The sequence below is a fragment of the Syzygium oleosum genome, unplaced genomic scaffold (assembly GCF_021117445.2).
Source record: "Syzygium oleosum isolate NSW1041296 unplaced genomic scaffold, Sole_v2.1 Sole_v2.20, whole genome shotgun sequence".
Taxonomy (NCBI): domain Eukaryota; kingdom Viridiplantae; phylum Streptophyta; class Magnoliopsida; order Myrtales; family Myrtaceae; genus Syzygium; species Syzygium oleosum.
Genome location: NW_026607504.1, coordinates 6,287,093 through 6,314,365, shown reverse-complemented (window position 1 = coordinate 6,314,365; position 27,273 = coordinate 6,287,093). Strand labels below are relative to the sequence as shown.

Sequence of the window (27,273 nt, the reverse complement as noted above, 5' to 3'; positions counted from 1 at the left end):
CCTCGCCATGGCCAGGGCGAGGTCGGCCTCGCCGTCGCCGGGCGAGGGCTCGCCCGGATCCGGCGAGGTCGACCTCGCCCGGCCGATGGCGAGGCCTCGCCCGGTGATGGCGAGGCCTCGCCATGATCGGGCAAGGCCTCGCCCGGCGAGCGGCGAGGCCGCCCGAGATCCGGCGAGACCTCGCCGTCGCGGCCCGCCTCGCTGTCTCCGGCGAGGCCTCGCCCAGATCTAGCGACGGCGAGGGCCAGCCTCGCCCATGGCCGGCGAGGTCCACCTCGCCGGCCTCAGCCTCTCGCCGGTCGCCGAACCGGCGACCGGGGAAGAAGATAGGCGAAAAAAAAAAAAAGAGAAAAAAAATTTCGAAAAATAATAAAAAAAATTATTAAAAATTGCCACATGGACACCGGCCGGCGCCACGTCAGCAGGCCGGCGGCCACGTCAGCGCCGGCCGGCCAAAAGTGGCCGGATTAACTGAATTGGCACAATTGCAAAAGGTTTAGGACTGAATTGGCAAAAAAAAAAGGTTTAGGACTGAATTGGCACAATTGCAAAAGGTTTATGACTTTTTTGGTAATTTTCCCCTCGTTTTCCCATTTGAGGGCACACGACATAATCGGGCTTTTCTTTTGTTCGGAAGTGGGGAGGGGGGTATTACTGGGAAGAGAACGAGACAAAATTATTTAGATTTAACCCAAACCTTCTCCTATTGTAATTGATTTCATCGTTCACGTCATCTTTATTCGAATCTATGTAATATCTTCCCATGACATTTGAGTTATAACAAGTCGCAGACCTGCTATTAAGTATTGCGAGTGTCACACATGTAAGCCCAAGGGAAGTGTCTAATGGTCCCGCACTCTGTGTTATAATGCATGATCAAAAATCATTTCAGACACTAGATTGCCATAAGAAATTGACATAATGCATGTTTCTCTAATGCACTTCTCTCCAATTGTTTACTTCCCAAAAGCAGGATGAATGGTACCAAACACACGATGACACTGTTCTTAAACGAAACTTGATTGAATTCTTGCATCATTCAGCCTATGCTCTAAACTAAACCGGCCTATCTAATGGGGAATCGGATCAAGAGCCTAGTGTCCACAACGATCTCTCATTCCTGTCCCGTAGAGCCTTATGCTGTCAGTTCAATTGGGAAAGTTAAATGAAGAAAGAAAGAAGGCACAAGTCATGTTCATTTTTCTTATGGCGGTGCACGATGGTCATATGCACATGTCATCATTAATCGCATGGACTTCTGAAGATAGGTCATTTGTCTCGTTTCTACATCCATTCTCCTATAAAAGGAGAAACTCAGAGAACGTAATGAAGCCAAGAGAGAAGAGAAGTCCGGAGACGTCGAGAGCTCAAGGGAGGCGTGAGCTCGGAGGGACTTGTGCGCAGAGAGAGTCCATTGAGTTGAGTTATTAAACACTATGGGTATTGGGTATATATATACTAGGACTGAAAAATACTTAAACGTGAGTGATTGTAATCCTGTAATTCTCCAATTTATTAGTGAATTATTTACCGGTTCTTCCCGTGAATGAGCAAGTCTTGACTTTTCTCTCCTACTTTTGTGCATGTCAATGGAGTTGGACGTCCAATTTCTCCTCCATTAAATGCATGCACATTGTGCATGCATGCCCATAGAAGATTGTGCGCGCCGAATGTCTCGTCGTTCCTTCTGGTCATCTTTTGTAGGCTTCCTTTGTCCTTTTAGTGTTCCTCGGTTTATTTCTCTATCAAATTTTTACGGATCCCGACTTAATTACAAAATTACAATCCGCTTTCGTCGCGTCGCCGATTAAACAACAGGGAAAATGATCATTAAAACCTGGCACTAGTTAATGATGTTCGGCATTCTACGAGGAAGCGAAGGATTCGACCAACGATGACCTTTACACGGATTTGCCCACTCTCATCGATCGAGTAGTGATGTTTTTCCAGCGCATTAGGCTACTCTATATTTGCCTGAGATTGTGCAACGGGCCATTCTGAAACTCTGTATCAGGTCAATTTTACTGGAATTTGTCAGATGAAAAACGAAAATAAAACAGAATTTCTGCACATATTCTCAGTTCCAGCCCAACTGCGGACATCGCAGGGGAGCATCCTATATTCATTTGACTTTATGTGGGTGGAGGATGCTAAAAAGGGAATAAAAGATCTCCTGCAAATAAGTCCAATGTCAAAAAAGGAGATCCGGCAGTGTGACATCTACGCTTCCTGTCAGAGAGGATGAACTGTGCTCACTCAGATGTTTTCATTTTATCTTTTTGTCTTTTTTTTCTTTCCTTTTCTTTGGGTCATGGAAGTCAACAAAGCAGAGAAAAAATGAAGGCCCTCCTTCACATCATGGCAGACCGCCATATCTGTAAACCAGTAGAGCCTGGAGATTGAGACGCGAGTTCATCATCACTCCCTTTTCTGGGTCGCCAAGTTTCGAGAAAATACAAAGTCAAGACTCTAAAAAAGAGAACCATCCCATTGAAGCTATGAATGTGGGCTGGGCCCGTTTGGCCTGATTAAGTTCAGGCACAGCTTGCTCTGATTACAGGAGACAGTTTTAAGATTGTTGTTTTCTCTTTGGTTCTGTCCAGTGTCCTTGTGTTTTGTGGTCCAGGGAGTCGTTTGCTGACAAAATACAGCTAGGTTTCTATAGGCCTCAGTGTTCTTACAAGGCAAAATGCCCTTTCAGTGAGGTGAGAAGTTTGAATAATAGGCATATGAACATGTCATCAGATCTATGATTGTTCTTTTCCTGCAATTTGACAAATCCTAATGAATCACCTCAGTCATCGTAGACGAAAATTGCAGAAACATCAACCTTCCCTGAAAGAACGCAGATAAAAGCACAAAATTTTATCCATGACCGAAAGTTTCTTCGGGCATCTTATAAGAATCGAATGAAGCAAATTCTTATGCTTAGTGCTAAAAGAGGATGCACTAATGGGTGAAAAGGATCTGCATCAACCATATTATGTAATTGGCTATCTACATTTTCTATTCCACCATCCCATGACAGCCGCTATGAATTCTCTTTTACATATTCTTCATGCTTTACAGAAGAACAGACCAAAATTTAATCGAGAAAACAGGGCTAACAGTTTTCACGAGGGTGCTACAAAGTAATCACGAATAGTTCTTTTCACGGAGGATGGAGGATTCAACACAGAAGAGGGGCTCTTCAAAGTAGCTTCAGGTGTTTTCTCACAGTTCTCTAGATAATAGGAATTTGAAGCAAAGTTCTTCTTCGGTGCTTCAGGAGTGCTGATCTTTGGCAGCGTGATTGAGCTTCTGAAATTTATCTGCTGTGATTCTTCTTCTGAAGAAGACGGAATAGGATCTTTAGTGACATGTTCTGTGTCTTCAGTCATCAATAGCCTTTTACATTCTCCTGTTGGTATTGCCATCACTCGCTTTCGAATGGCCGTTGGCGATCTTGTGGTTGAGCAACATTTATTTTTAATGTTCCACACACGAACCTGACAGGTGTAAGTTCCATAAGCGAAAAAATGTCAATGTCATTTGTTCCTTGTGAGCAAAAATTTGTTTCCATCATTTGATTCATTTGGAAAATTTGTTTCTATCTCAATTCATGAAAGTTCCCTTTATTGTAAACCCAATCAAGAAAATACACTACGGACTGGATAATCATATATTGACTTATACTATAAGTACATTTTGCAGTTCAAATTTCAAAATCTAATGGAATTGAAACAATTTAGTTCAGTTCAGTTTGTATACAAAATGGATTCTGATTTGATCTCTCCTTAAAATAAAAAGTGATCCGCATTTGACTTGGTTTGGTTTTCTCCACCAAATTATATAAACTTCAGCAAAGCAGGACAAATATACCATGCTGCAAAAGTTTCTGGTAAAAATATACAAGGATTCTGCTTGTTCATAGTTTTTGCTTACCGTGTAATCATCAGAACAAGTTGCTAACTTTCCTGCTTCGTGTGGAGACCTGCCAAGGAAGATTCGCGAATAAAAGAAATTAACAACTTGTGAATAAAGTACAGAATTTGGTTTCCAACTGAATGTGACTCGAGAGATACGTACCAAGCGACTGCCGAGACTTCTCCGTCATGACTGTTCAAAGTAATGGGGGCTGCATCAGGCTTGTTCATCTGTAATGAAACTCAGTTGTTAGAATAAGATAAACTGAAATGTGAATACTAATTTTTGCTGGAGATGGACCTGCCAAATGTAGCCAGTTCCATCACTTGAGCCACTGAGTAGGTTAGACGCATCTGGACTGATTTTGGACTGTCAAGAGAGTAAGCAAAGTAAGCTCCATAATCCAAAATATCTCTTCAGTAATAGGCACGGTAGTTTCATGACATCCTGTTCTTACCTTCACATAAAATGATTCTATTCGGCAGCCTGAAAAAGATGCCACGGGACCCTTTTCCAGCTGAAGTATGTTATACAAGTATATTCTGTTGGCAAAATGGGAAGAGACCTAGTCAATATAGGGCAGAAAAACAAATACCGAAGGGAGTATCTGGATGCAAAAGACTTTTTGTTCAGTAGATTCAAGCTGTGATGGTTAATGTGGCCAATTCAACTTATATGCAGATAAAAAGTCGCAGTTATAGAAACGGAGAGATACCTATTGTCCATGCACGATGCTGAAAGAAACACTCCGTTTGAATCTTGCGATAGACTAGATACACCATGTAATCTTCTAACCTGGTGTAGAAAGAGATTGATTATCTATCATGTGCCAACTTTGACAATTATGATGACTTTAAACTTCAGAGAATAATTAAGTCAAGGATTTTTATGTTTTCCACGAGGTGAATGAGACTTGTCAACCTGATTTTTTATTCTCGTTCAGCAAAAATATATGATATTTTATCCTCATGCGCTTCATAGGGACAAACCTGTTCAGAAGCTGACTTGGTATCGGGGCAAGTCTGCGTAATTTGAGCTTTTAGATTTCTCATGTCCCAAAATTTCACAGTGCTGTAGGAAAAATTGAGAAGTCAAGTCATGAATCCAGCCGCTGAGGAGAAGATACATTTGATGCCACGCTAGAATTCTCCTTTACCTGTCCACTGCACCGGCAGTTGCAACAGAAACTTCATCTTTCAGATAAAGAACTGCTGTAGTGCTCGTTGAAGCAGCCTGTGACACACCGAATGGGATTACAAATTCCTTTCTGGATATTGGACTATAAAGCATTTGAATAGTAGCATACCTTGCCACGCCTCACCCACTTGTTTCGAGGTGATGGATGAGCTCCCTTGACCATGTAAGTTGGGCTGGATAAAGGAAGGGATGACTACAGTTAGCTGAACGGGAACTATAAAGTTTATTTTTCGCCTGTACCCACCATGTATGGTTATAGAATGACAAAAGATTTGAATTTACCTTATGCAGAATTCTCCCTGCCTATTTCTAGTATTGCACTTGCACCTCAAGTCCCATATGGCAAAGGATCCATCTCTTGATCCAGAGACAAGAAGATCTGTTATGAGTCTAGAGAATTAGTATAGTGAAAAAAGATCCATATACTTCAAAACAGGAAACGAGATCTAAATGGCTACCAGAATTGGTTGGATGTGAACATAGAGATTTCACACTTCCTGCATGACCCATCAGCACGCCACTGGATTTCCTATTCTCTACATCCCACAGTCTTATCTGCACATACGAAGGGCGGTGCTTGAGTGTATCTTCTAGAATCAATAATGAGTTGAACTGAACAGAATGTGTAATATTGAGCCAACAGACTAACAATCTGTAACTCTGTCAGTAAGAATCAATAGTCTTGTTGACACTTATCACTCTACTAAGAAGTACATTTTCATCTGTATGGATTGTCTCTTTATCTAGCCTTCCAGTACTTGAGTCCAATTGGTGACAAAAAGGTGAACAAAAAAATATGCTGATTCTGATCTGGGATAGAATTTGCACAACTTAATAACAATTTGGTACTAACATTGGCTTGAGAATGAATAACATAGGTTGTGTACTTAGTTCAATAAGTAGGAGTAAGAATAACAGAGAGGCGACTGTAAAAATATCGCAATCAATCTTAATCCCATATTGCCCATCACAACAATTTCTAAGCACACATACATAAGATAGAACTTCTTTAGTAGGGCTGTTGACTTGAGCTAAAGAAGGAAAAGGAAAGCACAGAAGCCGTGAGTTCATTACGCCGTGCATACTGAAGGAGGACAGGATCAACCTCGTCATGACCATTGGCCATCTCACTCGCTTCATCAGCATTTGAAGAGCCAGTGTTATAGTATAGGCTTCTCAATAAGGAAAGAGGGGAGTTGGATGTAGTGGGGACAAAATATACAAATGGAACTCAGCGATAAATTTGGGCTGGTTAAGAAGTTAAAAGCCAATTTTTTTTACTATGAAAGGAAGTCATTCAGAACCCAGTGTCTTTAAAAACTGCGCTCCCATGCTGAATATACGCACAAGACACGTCAAAACGTTATCAACAATTTGATTTTGGACCAATTTTGGGAAAGTCCATCGGCTAAGCAATCAATAAGGCCCTAAAATCTGACATTTCCATGTAAGTACAATTCTTTTGCATCTGGTAGGAGTCAGTTCAGAACTAATCCAATCAAATTATCAAATGGCTTCTGAGGAAATCTCAAACTTACAGTTTGATCCCCTGAAGCTGTTAGTATTTTGGTATCTTCCTGCAAGAGAATAGGGGATAGAAACAATTATCAGCACTGATCAAGAGAAATGGACAATGAGGATATTAGCAGCAGAAACCAAGTCTTTTTTTTTTAACGGTATTAGCAGTAGAAGTTACTTCCTACTTCTGGCCATCCCATAGGATGAGGTCATTCCTTCGACTAACAGCCTAACCGCCTAACCGGCGTTGGCTTTTCCTATGCTCCAGTTTTCAAGCCCGGCAGTCGTAGAAAAGCACATATAGCATGACAAATGGTATCGGTGCTACGACATACAGCATTAATCATGCCTCGCACAAAATTGCTTTCCTCACCCATCGAAGCTTCGGATTCGAGCAGAGCAGACAGGTATTAAACGAAAACAAAAGCTAGTGATTTGCACAGAGGTTAATTTAAACAGATTATAACTCAGTACAGGTAAAAAGTAACAGGATAAACAAAGCCTTGGCAAGCAGCACCTTGATCCAGCATATGTCGAATATCGCATTCTGATGAGCAACCCAATCCCCGATTCTAGCTTTACCTGCAGATGGATCGATCCACAAAAGAGCGAACTTTCGGGTGAATACGACACCAAGAAACGCACCGAGAGGCGGAAAAAACGGCCATATCGACTCCTTCACCTGCATTTTCTCGGCAAGACGTCGAAGAAGCCGATGACTTCGGGCGAGTATCGAACAAGCTCACGTATCCATCCTCGTCGGAAACGGCGAGCACGTACGAGCACTTACTCGTCTGACCAAAAAAAAAACAACACAAAACGGCGAACAAAACGGATCAAAAACCTTACGGAAGCCGGAGCCGGAAATCCGCAAAAGGATCGAGCGAGCGAGCGAGCAAAATTTCCTCCAAAAACGCGAACCTGGCAGAACGACAGGGCCAGGGGCGGCGTCTCGTCGCCGTGGTGCTCGACCGCGACCGCCCCGACCTCGCTCACCACCGCAGTCGAGTCGGCGACGTACGGCCGCTTCCGAACTGAAAAAAAAAAAAACCGCAGGTCGACATCAGCCATCCGCCGCACGATTTCGAGACACGCGCGCGCGGACGGAGGTACCTCTGAAACCGGTGAGCTCTCTGGATCTGACGCTCTGGAAGAAGGACGCGGACGAGCTCCAGATCTCCATCCTGCGAACGGTGGCGGCGAACGACGCGGAGGAGGAGGGAGACGAAGATCGAGCAGTCGCCCTGCTTTCGCTCCCAACTTTCTGAGTAGTTTTGGCTGTGGCGGCGGCGACATTGAAGATAGAGATCCGGTTTCGGAGTTGGGCGGCAGCGGCTGGCGGGAAACTTCGAAAAACATTTCAGCTGGACGGTGTCGTCGGGCGGCGCGCGCCAGCATGAAAGCAAGGAGAAAAAAAAGGAAAATCTCTTCTTCTTTTTTCCTTTTTTTAAATCGATTTTATCGCCCCGTATCTTAAAAATCTTAAAAATTCAGAGTACGTTTGGTAATCATTTTATTTCCGAAAATAATTTCTGCTTAAAAATAATTTTTTTTATTCCATTTCCATAAATAATTTCTAAACATTTGAAGGCGTTCGGTAATTACCCAAAATTGATATTCCTGTAATAGAAAAATAACAGAAATGCGTTTAGTAATAATACAAAATTTCTTTTTATTAATAATATTTTAAAATTTTTAATATTTCTTTCTTCTTCTTTTCCCTTTTTTTTTTCTTTTTTTTTTCTTCTCCTTTCTTGGTCCATGGCCAGGTCGCCGACATCGGCGACCGCCCACAGGCCGGGGCCGGCGAGGGCGAGGTATAGACCCTCGCCCGCTACCCTTGTCAACCACAAAAAGCCAAGAAAAATGAAGAAGACCGCATGAAGAAAAAAATATTTTTCTTTTTATTTCGATTCTTTGTTCCGTTAACTCTTAAAAAAGAATTCCCGCGAAAAAATCAATCTTGTCTTTTTTTATTTTGTTTCAAAACTCGATTCTAGAATACACATGTTATTCTCCATCATTAATTCTTCGAAACCCACCATGTGATATCGATTGTTCTTCTCAAAAAAGGCATCAGTCCGCCCCTTTTGGAAATTCGTCGCGTTTGCCGCAATTGGTCCAAAAGCATTCACCCAAACGAGTCCATATCATAAACGGCCTATCAGTACTGATTTATCAATTGTCATTGGCCCAATGGTTAAACTTACTGTTCTTGGATGGGGAAATTGAAGAGATGATTCGAAAATTACAGAGTTCGGCGTGAGTGATTAACGGGAAACTTCATAATCCTTTTTAGCTGACGGTGTGCTCGTGATATGGCACTGCCATGCCAATATCGAAGTACGTCCTCTTTGGCTTAGAAGAGTTTTTCTTTTTTAATAAATTCAAGAAAATATAATTCGTTAATTGGAAAATCTCACAAATAACAACCCGGGTCGTGATTTTATCAATGTTTCCAATAGTTTTGGAAAGTTACTAACGAAATATCTAAAATGACTCGTTTAAAATTACTAATGGAATCGGAAAATTACAAGTACCTCTTAAAAGTTATCGATCGTATCTTAAAATTTCTGTTAATTCAAAGCTCGCATTTTTTCTTTTCAAAATGTTCAGAAGCATTTTATTTGAATTTTCATGCCTTGATATTTGAAACGATGTTCCGGACATTTTTGTCCCGATATCAATATTTGAAATAACCCATGCGAAAAAAGGTCACCTTTGGGAATTTGAATATCCGACCGATGCGAAAAATATTTACTCGAATGTGAAAACCATTCTGGTTCTGTCCAAAATTGATTTTTTGTTCCCAGAATCAGTTTTGGATCAGAAACCCATTTGGTAACGCAATTTCATTTTTCTATTTCCGGGACAAGCTTGCTTCCAAAACTGATTCTGAAACCAGAAATGAGAACAAAAAAAAAGTTGGTTTTTCATTTCTGGAACAAAAGTGAGAACCATTTCTGAGGAATTCATTTTCTTCAACACACATATTCATATGGAAGTCACGATCTTTGAGGTGAGAAAAAAAAGCAAAAAATCAAAAATTTCAAAACTTAATAGAATGGTTTAGAATCTGTGGCTACCCACTTTCAGTGAAATTTAAATTTTTTTAGGTACCGAAAAAAATAAAAAAAAATAAAAAATAAAAAATTTCACAAAATAGCTTAGAAAACCTATGGCCACCCACTTTGAGCAAAATTTAATTTTTTTAGTTGCAAAAAAAAATAAAAAATTCTAAAATTTAAAAACTTCACAGAATATCTTAAATACCGCAGCCACCCAATTTAAATAAATTTTATTTTTTTAGGTGCCGAAAAAAATAAAAAAAAGCAAAAATAAAAAAATTCAAAATTTCACAGAATGGCTTAGAATACTTGTGGCCATCCACTTTGAGTGAAATTTAATTTTTTTTAGGTGCCGAAAAAAATTTAAAAATAAAAAATTTCAAAACTTCACAGAATAGCTTAAAATACCTGTGGCCACCCACTTTGAGTGAAATTTAAATTTTTTTATATGCCAAAAAAATAAAAATAAGCAAAAAAGTAAAAATTTCAAAACTTTACAGAATGGCTTAAAATACCTGTGGCCACCCACTTTGAGCGAAATTTTATTTTTTTAGGTGCCGAAAAAAATAAAAAAAAGAAAAAAAGAAAAAATTTCAAAACTTCACAAAATGGCTTAGAATACCTGTGGCCATCCACTTTAAAATGAAATTTAAATTTTTTAGGTGCCGAAAAAAATAAAAAAATAAAAAATAAAAAACTTCACATAATTGCTTAGAATACCTGTGGCCACCAACTTTGAGTGAAATTTAATTTTTTTTAGGTGTCGAAAAAAAAATAAAAATAAACAAAAAAGAAAAATTTTCAAAACTTTACAGAGTGGCTTAGAATACATGTGGCCATCAACTTTGAGTGAAATTTAATTTTCTTTAGGAACCAAAAAAAATAAAAAAAAAATCAAAACTACCATTTGGGCATCTAAAAAAAATTAAATTATACTCAAAGTGGGTGGCTAGAGGTATTGTAAGTCATTCTGTGAAGTTTTGAAATTTTTGATTTTTTATGCTTTTTTCACCTAAAAAAATTTAAATTTCACTCAAAGTGGATGGCCACATGTATTCTAAGTCATTCTGTGAAGTTTTGAAATTTTTGATTTTTTGCTTTTTTTTCACCTCCAAAAATTAAAATTTCACTCAAAGTGGGTGGCTACATGATTCTAAGCCATTCTCAGAAAGTTTTGAAATTTTTGAATTTTTTTGGGCACCTTAAAAATTTAAATTTCACTCAAAGTGGTAGCGGGTGGCTACATGTATTCTAAACTATTCTATGAAGTTTTGAAATTTTTGATTTTTGATTTTTTGTCACCTAAAAAATTTAAATTTCACTAAAAGTGGGTAGCCACAGGTATTCTAAGCAATTCTATGAAGTTTTGAAATTTTTGATTTCTTGATTTTTTTTGAAAAAATTCAACAAATTTCCTATTTTCCCGAAATCTAAATTTTTTTTATTTTCTCGACATTTTGATGATTTTTTCTGGAATTTTTCAATTTTTTGGGATTTTCTGAATTTTTTTAAAGATTTTTATGAATTTTTCAGATTTTTTATTATTTTTATTCCATTTCTAAAAAAATGGATTTTTGTTCCTGGAAATAGAATTTTCTGTTGTTTATCAAACGGGTTTTTATTTCAGGAAATATAAATTTTGTGCTGTTATCAAACGGGTTTCTGTTCTAGAAATAGAAATTTTTTGTCATTATCAAACGGGTTTTTTTTCTCAGAAACTCATCCAGAAACCAGAAATAGAAAAATCTATTTCTGGTTCAGGAACTCATTCCGGAACAGAATGGTTATCATTCGCTACCTTAGTCAACTAAGATCTGTCCATTGTTGGCAAGAAAATCACATGTTTCCTAGCCAGACAACCAAAGATACATATGCAAAAGGCATTTTCACATACTGTACTGGATAAATGTAAATTCCAAATCGTGAACTCTCCGAGATCCGATCTCTCTTAAGCATATAAATTCTCCGAGCAAGATCGATAGATCCTCCCAAGAAGGTGACCTCTTTCGTTCAAGCCCCGCCCATCGAGAAGCCCAAAAAAAAATCGGAGCATCTCACAAATAACGACTCGGGTCGCAATTTTTATTAATTTTCCTATAGTTTGGAAAGTTACTACTGAATTATCTAAAATTACTGATGGAACCGAAAAATGACGAGTACCTCTTAAAACTTATAGATCGCATCTTAAAAAATATTCGATTTCAAAGCTCGCATATTTTATTTGAATTTCGGTGCTTTGATATTTGAAATGTTGTTGAAGACATTTTCGTCCCGGTATCGATATCTGAATAACCCACGCGAAAAAAAAAAATCTCGCCTTCAGGAATTTGAAAATCCACAAGATGTAAAAAACGTGTACTTAGTCAATTAAGATTATATCAATCGGTCGAAAAAAAATCACATATTTTCTAGCCAAACAACGAAATCACGTGTGCAAAGGGTATTTTTCAGATAACGTATTGGATGAGTGTAGATTCTACGTCATTCAAGTCTCCAAAATCCGATCTCTCTTTAACATGTGAATTTTCCGAGCAAGATCGATCAATCCTCCTGAGAAACGAGATCTCTCGTTGAATCCCCGCCAACTGTGTAAATTCAACGGGCTTGTCACGACGGGCCCAAAAAACCATTCGCCCAAACGGGCCCGTACCATAGACGGCCTATCGGCACCGAATCATCAACCGTCGCCGGGCTGATGAACAGGTCCAGCACGGGCGCGTCGGCCTCGGATCGGACCGCCCCGACCCCGACCGCTAGGTAGCCAGACCGGGGACACATCGGGCCCCCGAACTGCCCCCCCTCCCCTCACCGGGCCGACCCACGCCGATCCGCCGCTGGAAAAACAACCGACCTCAGCTTCGGGCAACAATCCCCCACGTACGGCCGCTGCTGATTCGTCGCTTTCCAGAAACACAAAGTAAATGATCAAACGAGCGAAAACCCCCTCCAAACAGCAACACTTCTACAGATCCGTCGATGATTGCGATGTTAGAAAGATTCTCGATTTAAGGATTCCCCCCCCCCCCAAAAAAAAAGAAAAGAGGAAAAAAAAAGAAAGAAACACCGAAAAAGATGGCGGGAAATAGAGCCGTTGCTAGGTTAACGACGGAAATTTTGGCGCCAAAATTTGGCAGCCCGTAAATTCCCGGGCAGCCGCCTCTCCATCTCTCTCTCTCTCTCTCTCCTCCCTCAAAGGTCGTATTTTTAGCCTTGAGAGCTTCCTCTTCTTCTCTTCTCTTCAAAACCTCAAAAGAATCATCGTCCCTTCGTTATAGAAAAGTTCATCTTTTCTCGAATTCGTTTTTCGACCCCCCGAGTATCCGTCTCCGCCGAACAAAGATCCTTCCTTTCGCCTCCGTTCTCCCATCACCCGGTTACCGGAACCCCGGCTTTTCGCGCGGTCTCAGGGCGCAAGAGTTTCGGGCCTTGGCGGCGGAGATGGGGATCTCGAAGAAGCCGCAGGCGGACGGCAATTCGTCGGAGTCGGAAATCGTCAAGAAGTGGGTCGTGTCCGGCGTCGCGGTCAAGGCGATGAAGCCGATAAGCACGAGGGCGAGGTCGAGGGACGGCGGGGGCGGGGGCGGGGATGATGGCGACGACGCGGAGGCGGCGGGGCGTTCGACGACCCCGACGGCGAAGGAGGCGAGGATACCGGAGAAGCTGCCGTGCCCGCCCGCGCCGCGGAAGAGGAGGCCGCCTTCCTCGGCCTGCCACATGCTGAGCGGCGCGAGGGAGTTCTTCAACCCGCCGGATTTGGAGACCGTGTTCAAGCGCCATGTGGAGAGGGCCAAGTGACTCTTGAGGCGGCTGGAGTGTAGTTTAGAGTTTAGATCAACTTTGTTTAGGATAGGCTTTGCTCTGTTTTTTTTTTTTGGCTCCTCTCCTTTTTTCCCTTTCTTTTTTTTTTGGGTTCTGTTTATGGATAGGAGTAGGATTAGGATCGATGTATAAAGAACATGAAATTCCAATGAAATGAATGTCGCAGTTTGAGTCCATGACTCGAAGTGCTCTGCTTTCTTCGCATCCTGGCCTAGTTTTTGCTTCTTTTGGCTCGTTCTAAGGATCTATTCATGTTCGTTACACCAATCTTGTATACGAAATCTCGCTCTGCTCGGTCTGGAGATGGCGAGGTTTACCTGTTTTGCCGAACGTGTCTTTCTTTTCCTTCTTTTTGAAGAGGGTACTCGAGTGACATAAGCGTATCTTATGGTTTCATCTGCCCATTCCGTCCGTCAGAAACGATCAAGAAGAACGTGGCGGATTTTCTTCTGAATCATCACCTTCTTTTTGGGGGCCAAATTTTGGATTTTGGGTTATCATTTTGGCATGTTGCAAATTTTTGTGGGGTTTTTTTCCCTGTTCATGGCACGACTCGGGTCTCTCTTGCTTTTTGCCCTTTAAAGCTCGCAATGAATTTTTCCCTCATCATTTGGTGCTGCGTGATGCCTGCGCTCTGGTCTGCTCTGGTCTGCTCTGCTCTCGTGCTCGTCATTTATGAGGAAATTATTGGGCATCTTGTAAGTCGAGCCATCCACTGAATTCAACCCAAGCGAGACACTCAAACAGATCCCGACCCATTTGCCCGATGACAATAAACTCGCATTCAAGAAGCGGGGGGCGGGCATCATAAAGATGTTGCGTATCCTACCGATTCGTGCTCTCCATGCCTGCGCCGGGCATTACTTCACCTGCCATGAAAAGGGGCAACTTGAACTCGATTCGACCCCCGAGTCGAGGGCAATTATCTACAAGAGAATCCCAACCCTCGAGGAACCGACGATTCATTAATCGGGTTCGGCTGTTTTGGATTGTTCGAACGCGAAAACGAACCGCACTCGATCCGGCAATCTTGGTCCCTTGTTCTGTCTGCTGTCTTCTACGCCCATGCGCTGGTCCACCAGATGCGAATTTTTCAACACGAGTTGATTGTGCGGTACCGTTAGACAGATGGGAAATCTTTTTCACGGCCGAGATGGTGCACGGATGTTTCGCAGGCCGTGGAGAGAGAGAGAGAGACACACACACACACAGACAGAGACAGGGACAGGGACAGAGACAGGGAAGGAGATGGCTCTACAAAGAACCTTAAGCTTAAAGTACCGAGTTGGGAGGACTTTTGGTCATTTCCATGTCCCACCTTTGGCTTCAAACCTCCTGTGCTGCGTCAAGCTGGAGAGTCCCCCTCCCTCGTAATGCGCTTCTGATTGCAATGTCACTGGCCACGCACAAGGTCTCTCTGGTTTGGCGTAATGGAATCCTATGTGGGGTTTGGACTTGGAGGCAATTTTTCTTTCTTTCTTCCTTTCTTTCTTTCTTTCTTATTTTGACTTGGTACATCATAATCGCGGCCCTTTGAATGTCGGGTTATTTTCCTTCTTTCTTAACGAGATAGCCTTGTATTCGAAATCCCGGCATATCAGAAATTAGTCCGATGTATCGCACAAATCACCGGTCCGGCGGTTGCGGAGCGAAATACTTAGAAGGGGGAGCTCCGCGGCTTTTTTGGAGCATTCAAATACGATTAATTTTTCGAGCGGGGATTTTTCCGGAGCATCCGAATGAAATTGCCGTTTTTTTCCAATCGCGAAATCTTTCGTGTCTTTGTATGACAAAACCGATGGGATTGTGATCGTGGATGGTCTTGAAAAAGTTGGGAGGATAAGGTTGTCTTTGCATCATGGGGCTGTGAGCTTTATGGGGATTAGGGGAAGGGCCTTTGGTGAAAGTATGCGTTGGTAAAAACAAAAGCTCTTTGCATGTTTGATTTTCATGGGGCTGAGCTTTGTCTCTGCGAGAGAGAGAGAGAGAGATACTGTTCAAATCGGATTTGGAAAGAGTAATATACATGTTGACCCTGCTAGTGCAAATCGAGGCTGCTTTCATACCCCCTTTTGCTTTTGTTGAGGAAGAAACACTAGCCAAAATGTCATCCACGGCATGGTTGATTAGGGTTGAAATAGGCCGATAGCTTCTTAATGAACGAGATGTTGTTCGCACCGACGGCGATCGTAAAAAAAAAAAGGAGCGCACGTCTCGTCTTCTCTTTTGCGATATTCTATTCTTATCGGACCAATCCAATCGTTCCAATAATTGCACGCACCGACTTAGATTATAGAAATCATACCGTAAAATGAATCGAATGAACGGCTTTGGTCACGTGGGGGCTCGATCACTATGGTCTCGCTCCTATAGTTTTGGCAATGTCTATCGCCACCTTGGATTTCCCCCCCACGGTTCGTACGTTCACATAATTGAATAACCAGCCTATAATCCGAAGGCATATTATTGGCTAATCCAGCCAACATTATTGACTTAATCTCATAAAGAAATCCCCCCGAATATAAGGAAATAATTGAGGGAATCTTCGCTTAAATTATTCAAGTGTGGTCCCTTAAGACAACGTTCTTATCCAACACCCAAAAGAACAAAACGCATATTACATAGGGCTTAATTAAATATCTAGATATATAATCCCGGCGACGCCTGTAGTAGAGAAATGTTCTATTAAATAACACGAGTGAACGTTTTTTTGGAAATACATATAATCAAAGTGTCCGAGTTCTGCGCCATTAAGTGTGGCGCCGTGGTGGTGGGTCCTGCGCTAGCATCACCCCGGGTTTACGTCGCCGGCTGTCGGCTGTACGGCGGCTCCCGGGTCATCAAAAACAAAAAAAAAAAAAAAAGTGTCCGAGTTCTCTTTTCAGGGAGCTGGGCGTTTGCGCAGTCGAAATGTTTTCCTAAGCGAACTCTCGACGGACGTCTAACGGCGTGCGTTCGTTCCGCGAAAAATGAAGGATTCGGAAGACGTTTTCCTGAAAACGACTGCTCGTGCTGCTTACGGAAACGAATCGGACATAAACCGTCGTTTGACAGTGGAAAACGCGTCTCGTCGACTAATCGTTCCGAGCCTATACGGGCGATCATTTCCGAATCGTTTGTTTTTTTTTTTTTTCACGAGACAAACGCGAACCAAAAGAGGGTCATTAATGCAACGCTTAGGTGCCCGGAGTGGTTTGGCTAAACGAAGAATCGACGTGATTAATCAGGGGTTAATTACCGCAGTGAAAAATCTCGGACCTAAGCAAAGTCCTTAAAAAGTTTCATCTCGATCCTTATCCGGACTTTAAGATCACCGGAATGTAAAATTTTCAAAGGGTATTCTCTCCTCTCAGATAGGGTGAAAATTGGGCGTGCCCGCATGCTAACATAAGGAATGCCTCCGACAGAATCCCTTGTCGGAGCTCAGCATCCCTTTCTCCGGTGAGGTTATGACTTAACCAGACACTGAGGGCGCGCATGGAATCCATTCTGGAGCAGAAATTCTGCTCCAGAATGCATTCCGGAACAGAAAATGCGTTTGTTAAAAAAATTTTGGAATGCATTCTGGAGCAATTTTTGCATTCTGGAATAAAAATGCATTTGTTAAAAATACTCGATTTCAGAATGCATTCTTGATTTCAGAATGCATTTTTTATTCCAGAATGAGTTTTGGGCAAGAAAAGGAGAAGCTACTTTTTGTAGCTTCTCCCTTCCAGAACGCATTCTCCCTATTTTCTCTCTTTTTCGTGGCATTTACAACACATTTTGAGATCTCACTAATTTTTTTTTCCAGAAAATGCATAAAAATTGAAAAATTCCAGAAAAATTCATAAAAATTTCCAGAAAATAAAAAAAAGTCAGATTTCGGGAAAATAGGAAATTTGATGAATTTTTTTCAAAAAATATAAAAAAATCAAAAATTTCAAAACTTCACAGAATGGCTTAGAATACCTTTGGGCACCCACTTTGAGTGAAATTTAATTTTTTTTGAGGTGCCCAAAAAAATAAGACAATAAAAAATTTCAAAACTTCACAAAATGACTTAGAATACATTTGGGCACCCACTTTGAGTGAAATTTTTTTTTTTTGAGGTGCCCAAAAAAATCAAAAAAATAAAAATAGATTTCTGTTCCAGAAATCGATTTCTGGAGCAGAATTAGTCATGTTTTATCAAACAGATTTCTCCTCCAAAAATCAATTTCTGGCGAGAATTTGATTTCTGGAGCAGAACGGTTACCATTCGCGCCCCGAGGATCGTAGAGGTTAGTGCGTTTAATTAAGGGGTTAATTACGGTGGTAGATGAAAATCTAATCATGGAGACAAAGAACGGAAGGAAAGGAGCTGGGGGGGCTACGGAGGAGGAGGAGGAGGAGATGATGATGATGATGAGGAGGAGGAGGAGATATAATGCGTCGGGGTTCGTGCACGGGAGACGGGGAGAATCCAATGCGTTCATGACGACGCGGGCTCTTGTTTGGGGAATCCTATGATAAAAAAAAAACATAAAAAGAAAGAAAAATAACAAAAAAGAACAAAATTTAAAATTTAAAAATTGGAAAAATTTAAAAATGCCTCGTGGTTATTGGAACGCCAATCGATCATCATCGGCTTTCTGTCCCCCGCGTCGGGCCTTGTTTGCCTCGGGACTTTTCGGCTCGGACGCGGTTTCGAACTCTGCGATGGGTCTCTTGAATCGCTTGGCGGGAAGGTTTGTTTTTTAAATTTTATTTTTTCCGACATATACTTGAATTTCCGCCGAACATATAAAAGATAAATAAATTAATTAAGAGCGCGATCATTTCGCGGAAAATGTTTTCTTAAAAATGGTCGCTTCCAAAAATAAAAAATTATTTTCACCGTCTGTGAAATTTATCGATGATGAAAATATTTCATATTGACTAGTTATTTCAAGTGATCGTTTTAAAAAAAAAAAAAAGGTTTTCGAAATCATTCAATTTTTTGAAATGAATGGAGTTTGAAAAACACCCAAATGGGCGGGGCTAGTGTGGAGTGGAGACCAGTGATGATTTTTTTTCGAAACGGGTAACTTTTTTTTTTGGGGCTGGCGTAATTGCTTGCATTTTATTCAAATCGATTTTTATCGAAAAACAAAAAGCCTTTTTGTATATGAGGATTCGATGTATGAACCACACGGGGCATCGCGCGTGGTCAGGTATGGCCCGTTCTACGCTCGTCCGAGAACATCCCGGAGTGTGTCGTTACCCTTGGCTTAAGGTGGTTTAATGTAGATAGCCCGATTAAAATTCAGTCGGCATCGACCGTCGGATCGAGCTTGACCAACTCGTCGTGCTCGAGCCCTCGATCGGACCGTAGAACCGGCCTATATTAACATAACCATTATTTCGACGATATGCAAATATTCACATGTTTATGATTCGTCGAATTTCGAAATCTATCTTTTTCTTTTCTCGTTGTTCATGATTTTGGATGAAAGGCAAAGATTGGATTGTGTTCATATTCAAACCCCTAAATTATATCTTTGACTTGGGCAGAATCATTCCTTGCTTTTGACCGCGGACGGGGGATCAATGTCACGACATAATTAGCCTCGGAGATTGATTGACGGACGGCGATGCGAACAATTAATATGCCAACGGATCCGATGCTGTTGACTTTCCGGGGTGGTGCTCTCGTTTGACCCCGGATTTTTCAATGTTTTTTTTTATTTTTTTTTTGGTGGTTTTGACAATGGTGTTGAAAGTAATTGAATCCCATGCATTGACTTTGACTAGCGTAATTCAGTAAATTGTATTTTTTCTTTGCAATGATTTTTTCTACCGCTTATTGGACCGACCTGTCTAAACTCCCGCCCAAAGCTCGTCTTTGAGCCCCCACTTTCAGAGGGCTTCGTGCGAAAGTTGAAGTCCAGCCCTATCGGAATACGACGTGGGTTTGGGCTGCAGATGTTGAAGTCTGCTGAAAGATTAGCCGACCAAAGATAGAGAAACGATGCCCCTCAAGTGTTGCATCTGGAGAAGGTTTTAGCCATACATGCAGGAGGAGGACATTGAGTTCTGTTTGATACGGCCGGTTCCGAATCGACTAATCATCGGCCTGTGTATTTCGGGTGCTGCTGCTAGCGTCGCTTTCTCAAGGAACGATCGCGTGTTGCGAACGGTGCGTAGAATACATTAGTTTGTACATCATTTCGTAAATAAACAGTTCAATTAGACCAGAAAAACCAAAGGTTTATGTACATGTATATTACCACATGCATGCATTTTTCCATTAGTTTGAGTGCTGCTATGCTTATGTTCAATCGCCCGGGGCCTGCCGCCATTTTCATTGCGGGTCGCGTTTTATGTATTCGCCTGATGAAGACCTTAAGGAATTTGCAGTAAACAAATGGAGTTGGTTTTTTCTTAGCAACTCCAGTGTTTTTCCTAACACTGTCGGATTACTCCCAAGAAAGGAATACAAGCCGGGCTGCGCGATAGCTAACTTGATGTGGCTTCTGAAAGTTACAGTTTCTTGTAGGGCAATTTAAAGTATGTGCACGAAGTTTGAACTAGATAATCTCATCTACACAACCAGATTTTTCACTGACATGAGAAAACAAGTTTTTCCTGCCGGTTATGCTTTCATCTCGAGGGTTTACCGTCAAGATGCAAGATGCAGAGATTTGACAAATTACGCCAGGCTTACCTCTGTTTCTCTATCATTATACTACTCATCAGTTGCACGGTGCTGTCGAGGTTCGTGGGACGGCCTTCTGTGCAAATTGTCTCTCCTTTCTCGGGATGGCCAATGATTTGGATCCTGAATGTTCTTGGCATAGTAGGAGATGGAGATTACTGTTAGAGGTGAATGTCAATGGTTTTCAGTGCCTGGGTCTCTTATTTTGCCATTATACATGGGACACTTGCTGGTTTTGTGGGCATTCATGTTGTGTCTGCATTAATGGGAAGCTTTCTTCTTCAAAATTGCTGTCTTTAGTGGCGCAAAGGTCGGTAACACTGACCATCCTTGCCGTTTAATTGTTTTAACTACTCATTCCCTTCTAATTGACAAGCGTCATAGCTTCGCAAGCTCTAGTATTAGCCCCACTGCGTGGGAAGATAGTTCAACAGGTGAGGATTCGCATTAGGAAATTCTGTAGAGCATTGCAGGAAGATCCGTTTAGGCCAGTCTTACATCCATACGATGGTCTCGAGTTTAGTCTCGAGCTCTTGGTTTAGGAGGTATTGCTCTCAAAGGTATATGTTGGTTCTGCGATCTCGAACGCTATCGCATATAACTGATGGATTCATTCGTTTGGCTAGTTCTTGGCTATAGTTGCGCGTGCAAGGAAACTGGCCATCAATCACCATCACCAGTTATGGTTTTTCAGATGACCCTCAACTTTACTATACCTATGCGAACATGCAGGATCTGATATGCTTATGTTTCTTAAAAAAAAAAAAAAATTATAGATTGGTATACAAGGGTAATATATTAAAACAGCACCTCTAGATTTATCAGCAAAGCACATCTTCCTCAAATCCTCCTGGATTCTTGTAGTTAAAAGGCAACCATGCAAATTTGAATATTTTTTTCTTCTCCCAGCTTTTTGGAAATCCAGAAAAACAAAGTTAAAAGATTGCTCACTAACCCATCTGATCAATTTAATGAGGAGAGAAACAAATTTGAAGAAACTATTGAGATAATAATGCATCAATCTCTCTGGTCACTACCAAGTTATTCTAGCCCCACCAAAAAACAAATAAAAATCAGACGACGTAACAACCTTCCGACCAAAAAAAAAAAAAAAGTAACAAGCTTACTGAAATTAAAAGGATTGGCATATCAACATGTTGAAATCCAACCAAGGGGAAAGGCTACAATCAAAAGCAGTAACTAAGACACTCTGATCTTCTTGCTCGGAGGCTTGTGTGATAATCATGAAACTGATTATTGCCCTTTGAGGGAGACTGCATCAGCTGGGTCAGGATAAGATCGCCCTGCATCACCGAGAACGGCGGGGCTGGCTGGACCATCAGTACGTTGTAGCACTCCCCAATGCTTGGAGTACTCTCCATAGACACGTTGCCCGGAATGGGGCTGTATGCCGAGGTATCCAAGTGCATTATCCCCTCCAGGGTGGCAAACTGGAAGTTCTGCCCAGGCAAGACATTGCCACAGAGGCAGTGCTTCGGGCATTGGATTGAAGAGTTGACAGAGTCTGGATCAAACATGGATTGTTGTTGTTGCTGCATATGATACGGTAAGTCTAGATGTAATGGGTTGACATCAAGTGGTGGCTGCTTCATTGGGGTTGGCACAATCTGGTTCTGAAACAAGCCATGATACACATGATCGTGTATGTGATGATCATATCTTTTCATCGCGTCTTCCTTCATCATGGCCAGCCTCGTCTTGGCCGCCTCGAGCTTGTGGCCGAGGGAACCCAACAGCCTCCTCAGTTCTTCCTCGGAGAGGCCCTCAATCAGCGCCTCCGAGACTGGGTACTTGGCCTCCCAGTTCGCTAGCCGGGCTTTGGTGAGCTCGGCATCAACTTTCCTCTTCCGATTCACGAAGAACTCAGGCAGACCGACTGTCCTCTTGGCACGGCGGTCTGCCCCCTCGCTCTTGTACTGTTCGATGACGAGCTTCACCTTCTCGGGACTTGCAGGCCAGATCTCGGGCTCAGTGTCGGCGGCAGTCCCAGCGGGGCCATAGATAATCATACATGTATTGACACCGCACAAGGTCGTGAACTCTTGTGCTTTCTTCATCAGGCCCTTCTTCCTCTTTTCATAGGTGATTCTTCGTGCTTTCTCTTTTGGGATAAGCTCTAAAACCAATTTGCCACGACCCATGTCTCAAAATCTTTGATTTTTCTTCAAGTCTACTTTTATCTTTTGGGTGGATAAAATCTGCAACAACATAGATGGTAAATGATGATTAGAGAATTATCAAAGGGAGAGAAAATCACTAGCAAGTAAAGGAAAAGACAACATATAAACTTTCGTCTTTCTCATATTCATAGACAAGCACAAGAGAGAAACCATCGACAGATTATAGGCTGACATTCCTAATTTGATCAGCTCTCCTCCCCCCACAAACACACACATTGCAGAGACACGCCATTACACAGACACGAGAATATTCCCATCTCTCTCGACTTTCCAAAAACGGAAGTTGACAAATTGTACAGGTTAGGGCAATAGAGAAAGAACGAAAGCATCGAGCATGTTAAAGGCCAAAAAGGGTTGAAGTCACCCACCCGAGCGTCCTTCTACGGACGTTCTTCTCTCCCCGGTGGAGAGTTCTGCACAGAGCCAATGGCGGAACGGCAAAACCCACAAAAACCAAGAACACGAAGATTCAAATCCAGAAGGGAGAGAGAGGGAGAGACAGAGAGAGAGAGAGAGAGAGAGAGAGAGAGAGAGAGAGAGAGAGAGAGAGATTTGAATGCTCGGGGAAGAAGAGGGAAGAGTATATATATCAGAGAGAGATTGTATAGCGACTATTTTAGGAAAGTGACGAAAGTGTAGAGAGAGAGAGATTTGATTGCTCGGTCAAGAAGAGGGAAAGAGTAAAATATCTGAGACGGAGAGAGATTGGATCGCAAGTGTTGTCTTGATCGCATACGGAACGGAACGTTAGCTGCCCTCTCTTGCTTAGTTTTGAATGTGTATGTGGGGTTAGGGTTTGTTAATGGCATATATGAAGACACGAGTCGTTTCCTCGCGTCGCAATGCCTTCAAAAAGTGCTTGGCTTTTTGTAACATGAACTTCAATTATGGTGCGTTTTTTTTCCCTAAAGACTTTACAGTAAAAGAAGATATTTTTTATGGAAATTATTTTCGAGAAAAATAATTAATTTTCATTTGCTCGGTAGTTGGAAAGTATTTATTTCTTGTGAGAAGAGGAAGTTTTTTTCTCCCAATCTAAGCTAGTTGTTTGGGAAAATTGTTCAAAAAGTCATAAACCTATTGTACGGCGGTTAATTCAGTCCTAAACTTTTCAATTTTGCCAATTTAGTCCTAAATATTTTGATAACTTGCCAATTTAGTATTAAACATTTTTTTTTGGTCAAAAGTCTTAAACTTTTCAATTGTGTCAATTTAGACCTAAATTTTTTAACGATTTGTTAATGAAGTCTTTTCAGTCAATTTTGGCCGAAAGTCACTGATGTGGTAGTCTAGTGAGTGCCACCTCAGTCTATGGAAAACGATATCTGTAGATCGATTAGTTTTCCGTAATCCAAATATCGGAAAAGTCAAAAAAATAATTTTCCTTCAAATAAACGGACCCTTATATCTTGAGCTATTCTTCATATGATGAATCATCTGTAACAATTTTCGATATAAAGCATTAGTCAATCAAATAATCGACTAGAAATGGATATGTTCGAGAACGAAAGAAGTGCTAGCCGGTGAATTAGAAATAATTAATTAAGAATAAAAATGATTTTTTAATGGATCGGTCGAAATCTACACTTATAAAGCACCAGATAATTCTATTACGTGATTATCATAATCATTTATGAATTAGAATTGTTATAACTTTCCAAGAGTATGTGAATGTAAAATGGACCCTCAATAAAGGATGTGCAAGCTCATCACAAATTTTATTAAGACAAGGTATCTATTAGCCAAAGAAGAAGGACAACTTGGCAAATCAATCCACGAGAGCGAGACATAGAGAGTTCAGATTTCTTTCCGAGAAAAAGAGAAGTCAAGTTGTCAAAATTATATTTATTCGAAATTTCAACAAATTATATTGATATTTTGCGCAATGAGATTACGAATAAGAAATTAAGAGAAAAGGATAAATAGATAAGTTAGTGGTAGCGTGGACTTTTCTAGTTGGGTGGAAAGTTTTTTTTTTGCCCATCCACAAAATACATGGAGAATATTTTTAAGGATTATAAATCAGATATTGGGTGAGCTTGTTAGCACTCTCGTTAGATGTTTTGACTTGTTTGACATAGTTACAATTGTTCGTAGACTTAGCTTGATCAAGTCCATAATACACAACACGCGACGCGGTGTCCTACCCAAGACGAGAATCGTCCATCGGACAAATGATATTATGTCATATGACCGAGCGCACCAAATAAGGAAACCGTTATATCGCATAAACTAATCAATCGGTCACATACTACAAACTACAAAGTGCGTATTACAACAGAGTTGCAAAGTCTTTGGCAAATCTACCGTTTGCATTTCGGTTCGGACCTTAGTCCATCCAATTCGAAATTTCACGAACAGTACCGGTATCAAAAGTTGGTTTTGAATTTCCTCCAGATTATGGTACAGTAAGATACGTTATCTACGATCCATAAGCAAGTGATCTCATCTACCGGGATATACAATTCGGTTCGGACCAACAATCGAGAAGACCGAAACAATGCGACAGAATAGAGAAATACGACGTGGGTTTGGGCTGCAGATGTTGAAGTCTACTGAAAGATTTGCCAATCGGAATAGAGAAAACAATGCTCCTCAAGTGTGCATCTGAGATGGTTTTAGCGATACACTCCCAAAAACACTCGCAATGCAGGAGGAGAACATTGAGTTCTGTCCGATACGGCCGGTTCCGAATCGACTAATCATTGGTTGTATATTTCAGGTGCTGCTAGTGTCGCTTTCTCAAGGAACGATCGCGTGTTGCGAATGGTGAGTAGAATACATTAATTTATACATAATTTCATAGAAAAACAGTTCGATTAGATCGGATAAACCAAAGCTTTATATACATATATATAACCACATGCATGCATTTTTCCATTGGTTTGAGTGCTGCTGTGCCTATGTTCAATCACCCAGGGCCTGACTGCTCTCGCAAGAATTGCTCGATCCGCCATTTTCATTGGAGGTTGGGTTTTATGTAATTGACTGATGAAGGCCCTAAGGAATTAGCAGTACACGAATGGAGTTGGTTTTTTCTTAGCAACTCCAGTGTTTTCCTAACAAATAACAGTGAACGGCCGGATTACCCCAGGAAAGGAATGAAAGCCGGGCTGTGCGATAGCTAACTAGATATGGCTTCCGAGAGTTACAGTTTCTCATAGGGCATTTTAAATATGTGCATGAGGTTTGATCTTGATTATCATCTGTTGTAAAAATTTTAGGAAACAATTGAAAATGATGGCGTAGTTTTTCGAAAGAAGACTTGAAAAATTGAATGATTTTCCTTCTTGCCAAAAGACATATATAGAAATCGGTCTTCATAGGCAACTCTTCACGAAAGGTTGCAAAGCTAACAAAGATATTCCTTCGGAAGAAGTTGCAAACGAACAAATGCAACCCTTCGGAAAGGTTGAAAAACAAGTATAATCTCCAAAAGTTGTCTTGAAAAGACACATGTAAAATTCGGAATAAAATAAAATAAAAATATATATAAATAAAATTCCGAATTTTCATACTTTCGAAAATTATTTAATAAACAAAAAACAACCTTTCAACTAATAAAGATTAAGGAGATAACCTTACGAAATAAAATAAAAAATAAAGGGATTAGAGCTAATTAAACCGCGCAATTATTCGCGCACCGCACGCGGTATTGTGTGGACTAAGACACACCCCATTGTCTTCACTCTAAGGAGTAAGAAGACACTCACAGCTATAAAATGGCCACTTACCCAAAACTTTCCTATGTGGGATAAAGGAAAAAAGCATTGTTTTGTTTGTTTTACAAACAAACATCCAACATCATCTACACCAATAGATTTTTCACTTACAGGGGAAAACAAGTTTTTTTACCAGTTATGTTTTCATCTTGTAGGTTTACCATCAAGATGCAGAGATTCTGTCCGGGAAATCACGCCAGGCTACCCATGAGTTGCATTGCACTGTCGAGATTCGTGGGACGACCTTCTGTGCAAATTATCTCTCCTTTCTCGGGATGGTCGATGATTTAGATTCTGAATGTTCTTGGCTGTTTTATCGTCCTGCACCTTTCCAGTTGAAATAGTTGAAGATAGATATTACTTCTAGAGGTGAATGTCACTAGTTTTGCTGTGCCTGGGTCTCTTATTTCGCCATTATACATGGGACACTTGCTTGTTTTGTGGGCATTCATGTTGTGTCTGACATTAATGGGAAGCTTTCTTCTCCAAAATCGACATCTTTAGTGGTGTAAAGGAAGGTCGGTAACACTGACCATCCTCGCCGTTAAATTGTTTTAACTGCTCGTTCCCTTCTAATCGACAAGCGTCCAGCTTCGCAGGTCCTAGTATCCACCCTACTGTGCGGGAAGATAGTTCAACAGGTGAGGATTCGTGTTAGGAAGATAGTTGTTATTGCTGCATCATTTCGTTCTCTCTTTTCCCGCTGCCTGAGTTTCAACGGGCGAGGATTCGCGTTAGGAAATTCTGTAGAGCATCGGAGGAAGATCCGTCTAGACCAGTCTTGCATCCCTATGATGGTCTCAAGTTTTGTCTCGAGCTCGAGCTCTTGGTTCCAAAGGTATGCATCGGTTTTGTGATCTCGAATGCTATCGCATATACGGAAGGACTCGTTAGTTGGCTAATTCTTAGCTATAGTTACGCATACAAGGAAACTGACCGCCAATCACCATCACCATTGGATGGTTTTTTTTGCAGACCCTCAACCTTATTATACCTATGCGAACATACGGGATCCGATATGCTTATGTTTCTTACAAAAAAATAAATTATAGATTAGTATGCAAGGGTAATATATTAAAATAGCACCTCTAGTGATTTTTCAGCAAAGCACCTCTTCGTCAAACCCTCCTAGATTCTTGTAGTTAAAAGGCAACCATGCAAATTGATTTTTTTTTTTTTTTTGC

At 41.1% G+C, this 27,273-nt stretch overlaps 3 protein-coding genes across 4 annotated transcripts; 1 reads left to right on the top strand and 2 right to left on the bottom strand.

The window, feature by feature from the left end:
• Positions 1-2,957: 2,957 nt before the first annotated feature.
• Positions 2,958-7,926, bottom strand: LOC115665714 (uncharacterized). 2 transcript variants are annotated; one of them, XM_056320473.1, is made up of 16 exons: positions 7,735-7,926; positions 7,543-7,655; positions 7,304-7,415; positions 7,139-7,203; positions 6,642-6,680; positions 5,562-5,658; positions 5,407-5,482; positions 5,213-5,276; positions 5,063-5,139; positions 4,896-4,977; positions 4,622-4,701; positions 4,364-4,448; positions 4,207-4,275; positions 4,069-4,136; positions 3,925-3,973; positions 2,958-3,488 (listed from the first exon to the last, which is right to left on the bottom strand). In XM_056320473.1, exons 1-16 carry the CDS (start codon positions 7,802-7,804, stop codon positions 3,114-3,116), a joined length of 1,521 nt encoding a protein of 506 aa, XP_056176448.1. In that variant the 5' UTR covers positions 7,805-7,926; the 3' UTR covers positions 2,958-3,113. The 2 variants fall into 2 exon arrangements, with proteins under 2 accessions (XP_056176448.1, XP_030443416.2); XM_030587556.2 differs by having other exon boundaries at positions 5,386-5,482; positions 7,735-7,900.
• A 5,172-nt stretch (positions 7,927-13,098) lies between these two features.
• On the top strand, positions 13,099-13,556 carry LOC115670499 (cyclin-dependent protein kinase inhibitor SMR6-like). The gene has a single exon (XM_030591798.2). It carries the CDS (start codon positions 13,128-13,130, stop codon positions 13,482-13,484), a length of 357 nt encoding a protein of 118 aa, XP_030447658.2. The 5' UTR covers positions 13,099-13,127; the 3' UTR covers positions 13,485-13,556.
• A 7,797-nt stretch (positions 13,557-21,353) lies between these two features.
• Positions 21,354-22,328, bottom strand: LOC115670394 (agamous-like MADS-box protein AGL82). The gene has a single exon (XM_056320608.1). The coding sequence runs from the start codon at positions 22,326-22,328 to the stop codon at positions 21,354-21,356; it is 975 nt and encodes a 324-aa protein (XP_056176583.1).
• Positions 22,329-27,273: the final 4,945 nt, after the last annotated feature.

Coding starts and splice junctions, on each gene's coding strand:
- LOC115665714 (XM_030587556.2), bottom strand. CDS start 7,804: ATGGAGATCTGGAGCTCGTCCGCGTCCTTCTTCCAGAGCGTCAGATCC. Junction 5,483..5,561: donor TTCACATCCAACCAATTCTG/GTAGCCATTTAG, acceptor GACTCATAACAG/ATCTTCTTGTCTCTGGATCA. Junction 4,449..4,621: donor GCATCGTGCATGGACAATAG/GTATCTCTCCGT, acceptor TTTTGCCAACAG/AATATACTTGTATAACATAC.
- LOC115670499 (XM_030591798.2), top strand. CDS start 13,128: ATGGGGATCTCGAAGAAGCCGCAGGCGGACGGCAATTCGTCGGAGTCG.
- LOC115670394 (XM_056320608.1), bottom strand. CDS start 22,328: ATGGGTCGTGGCAAATTGGTTTTAGAGCTTATCCCAAAAGAGAAAGCA.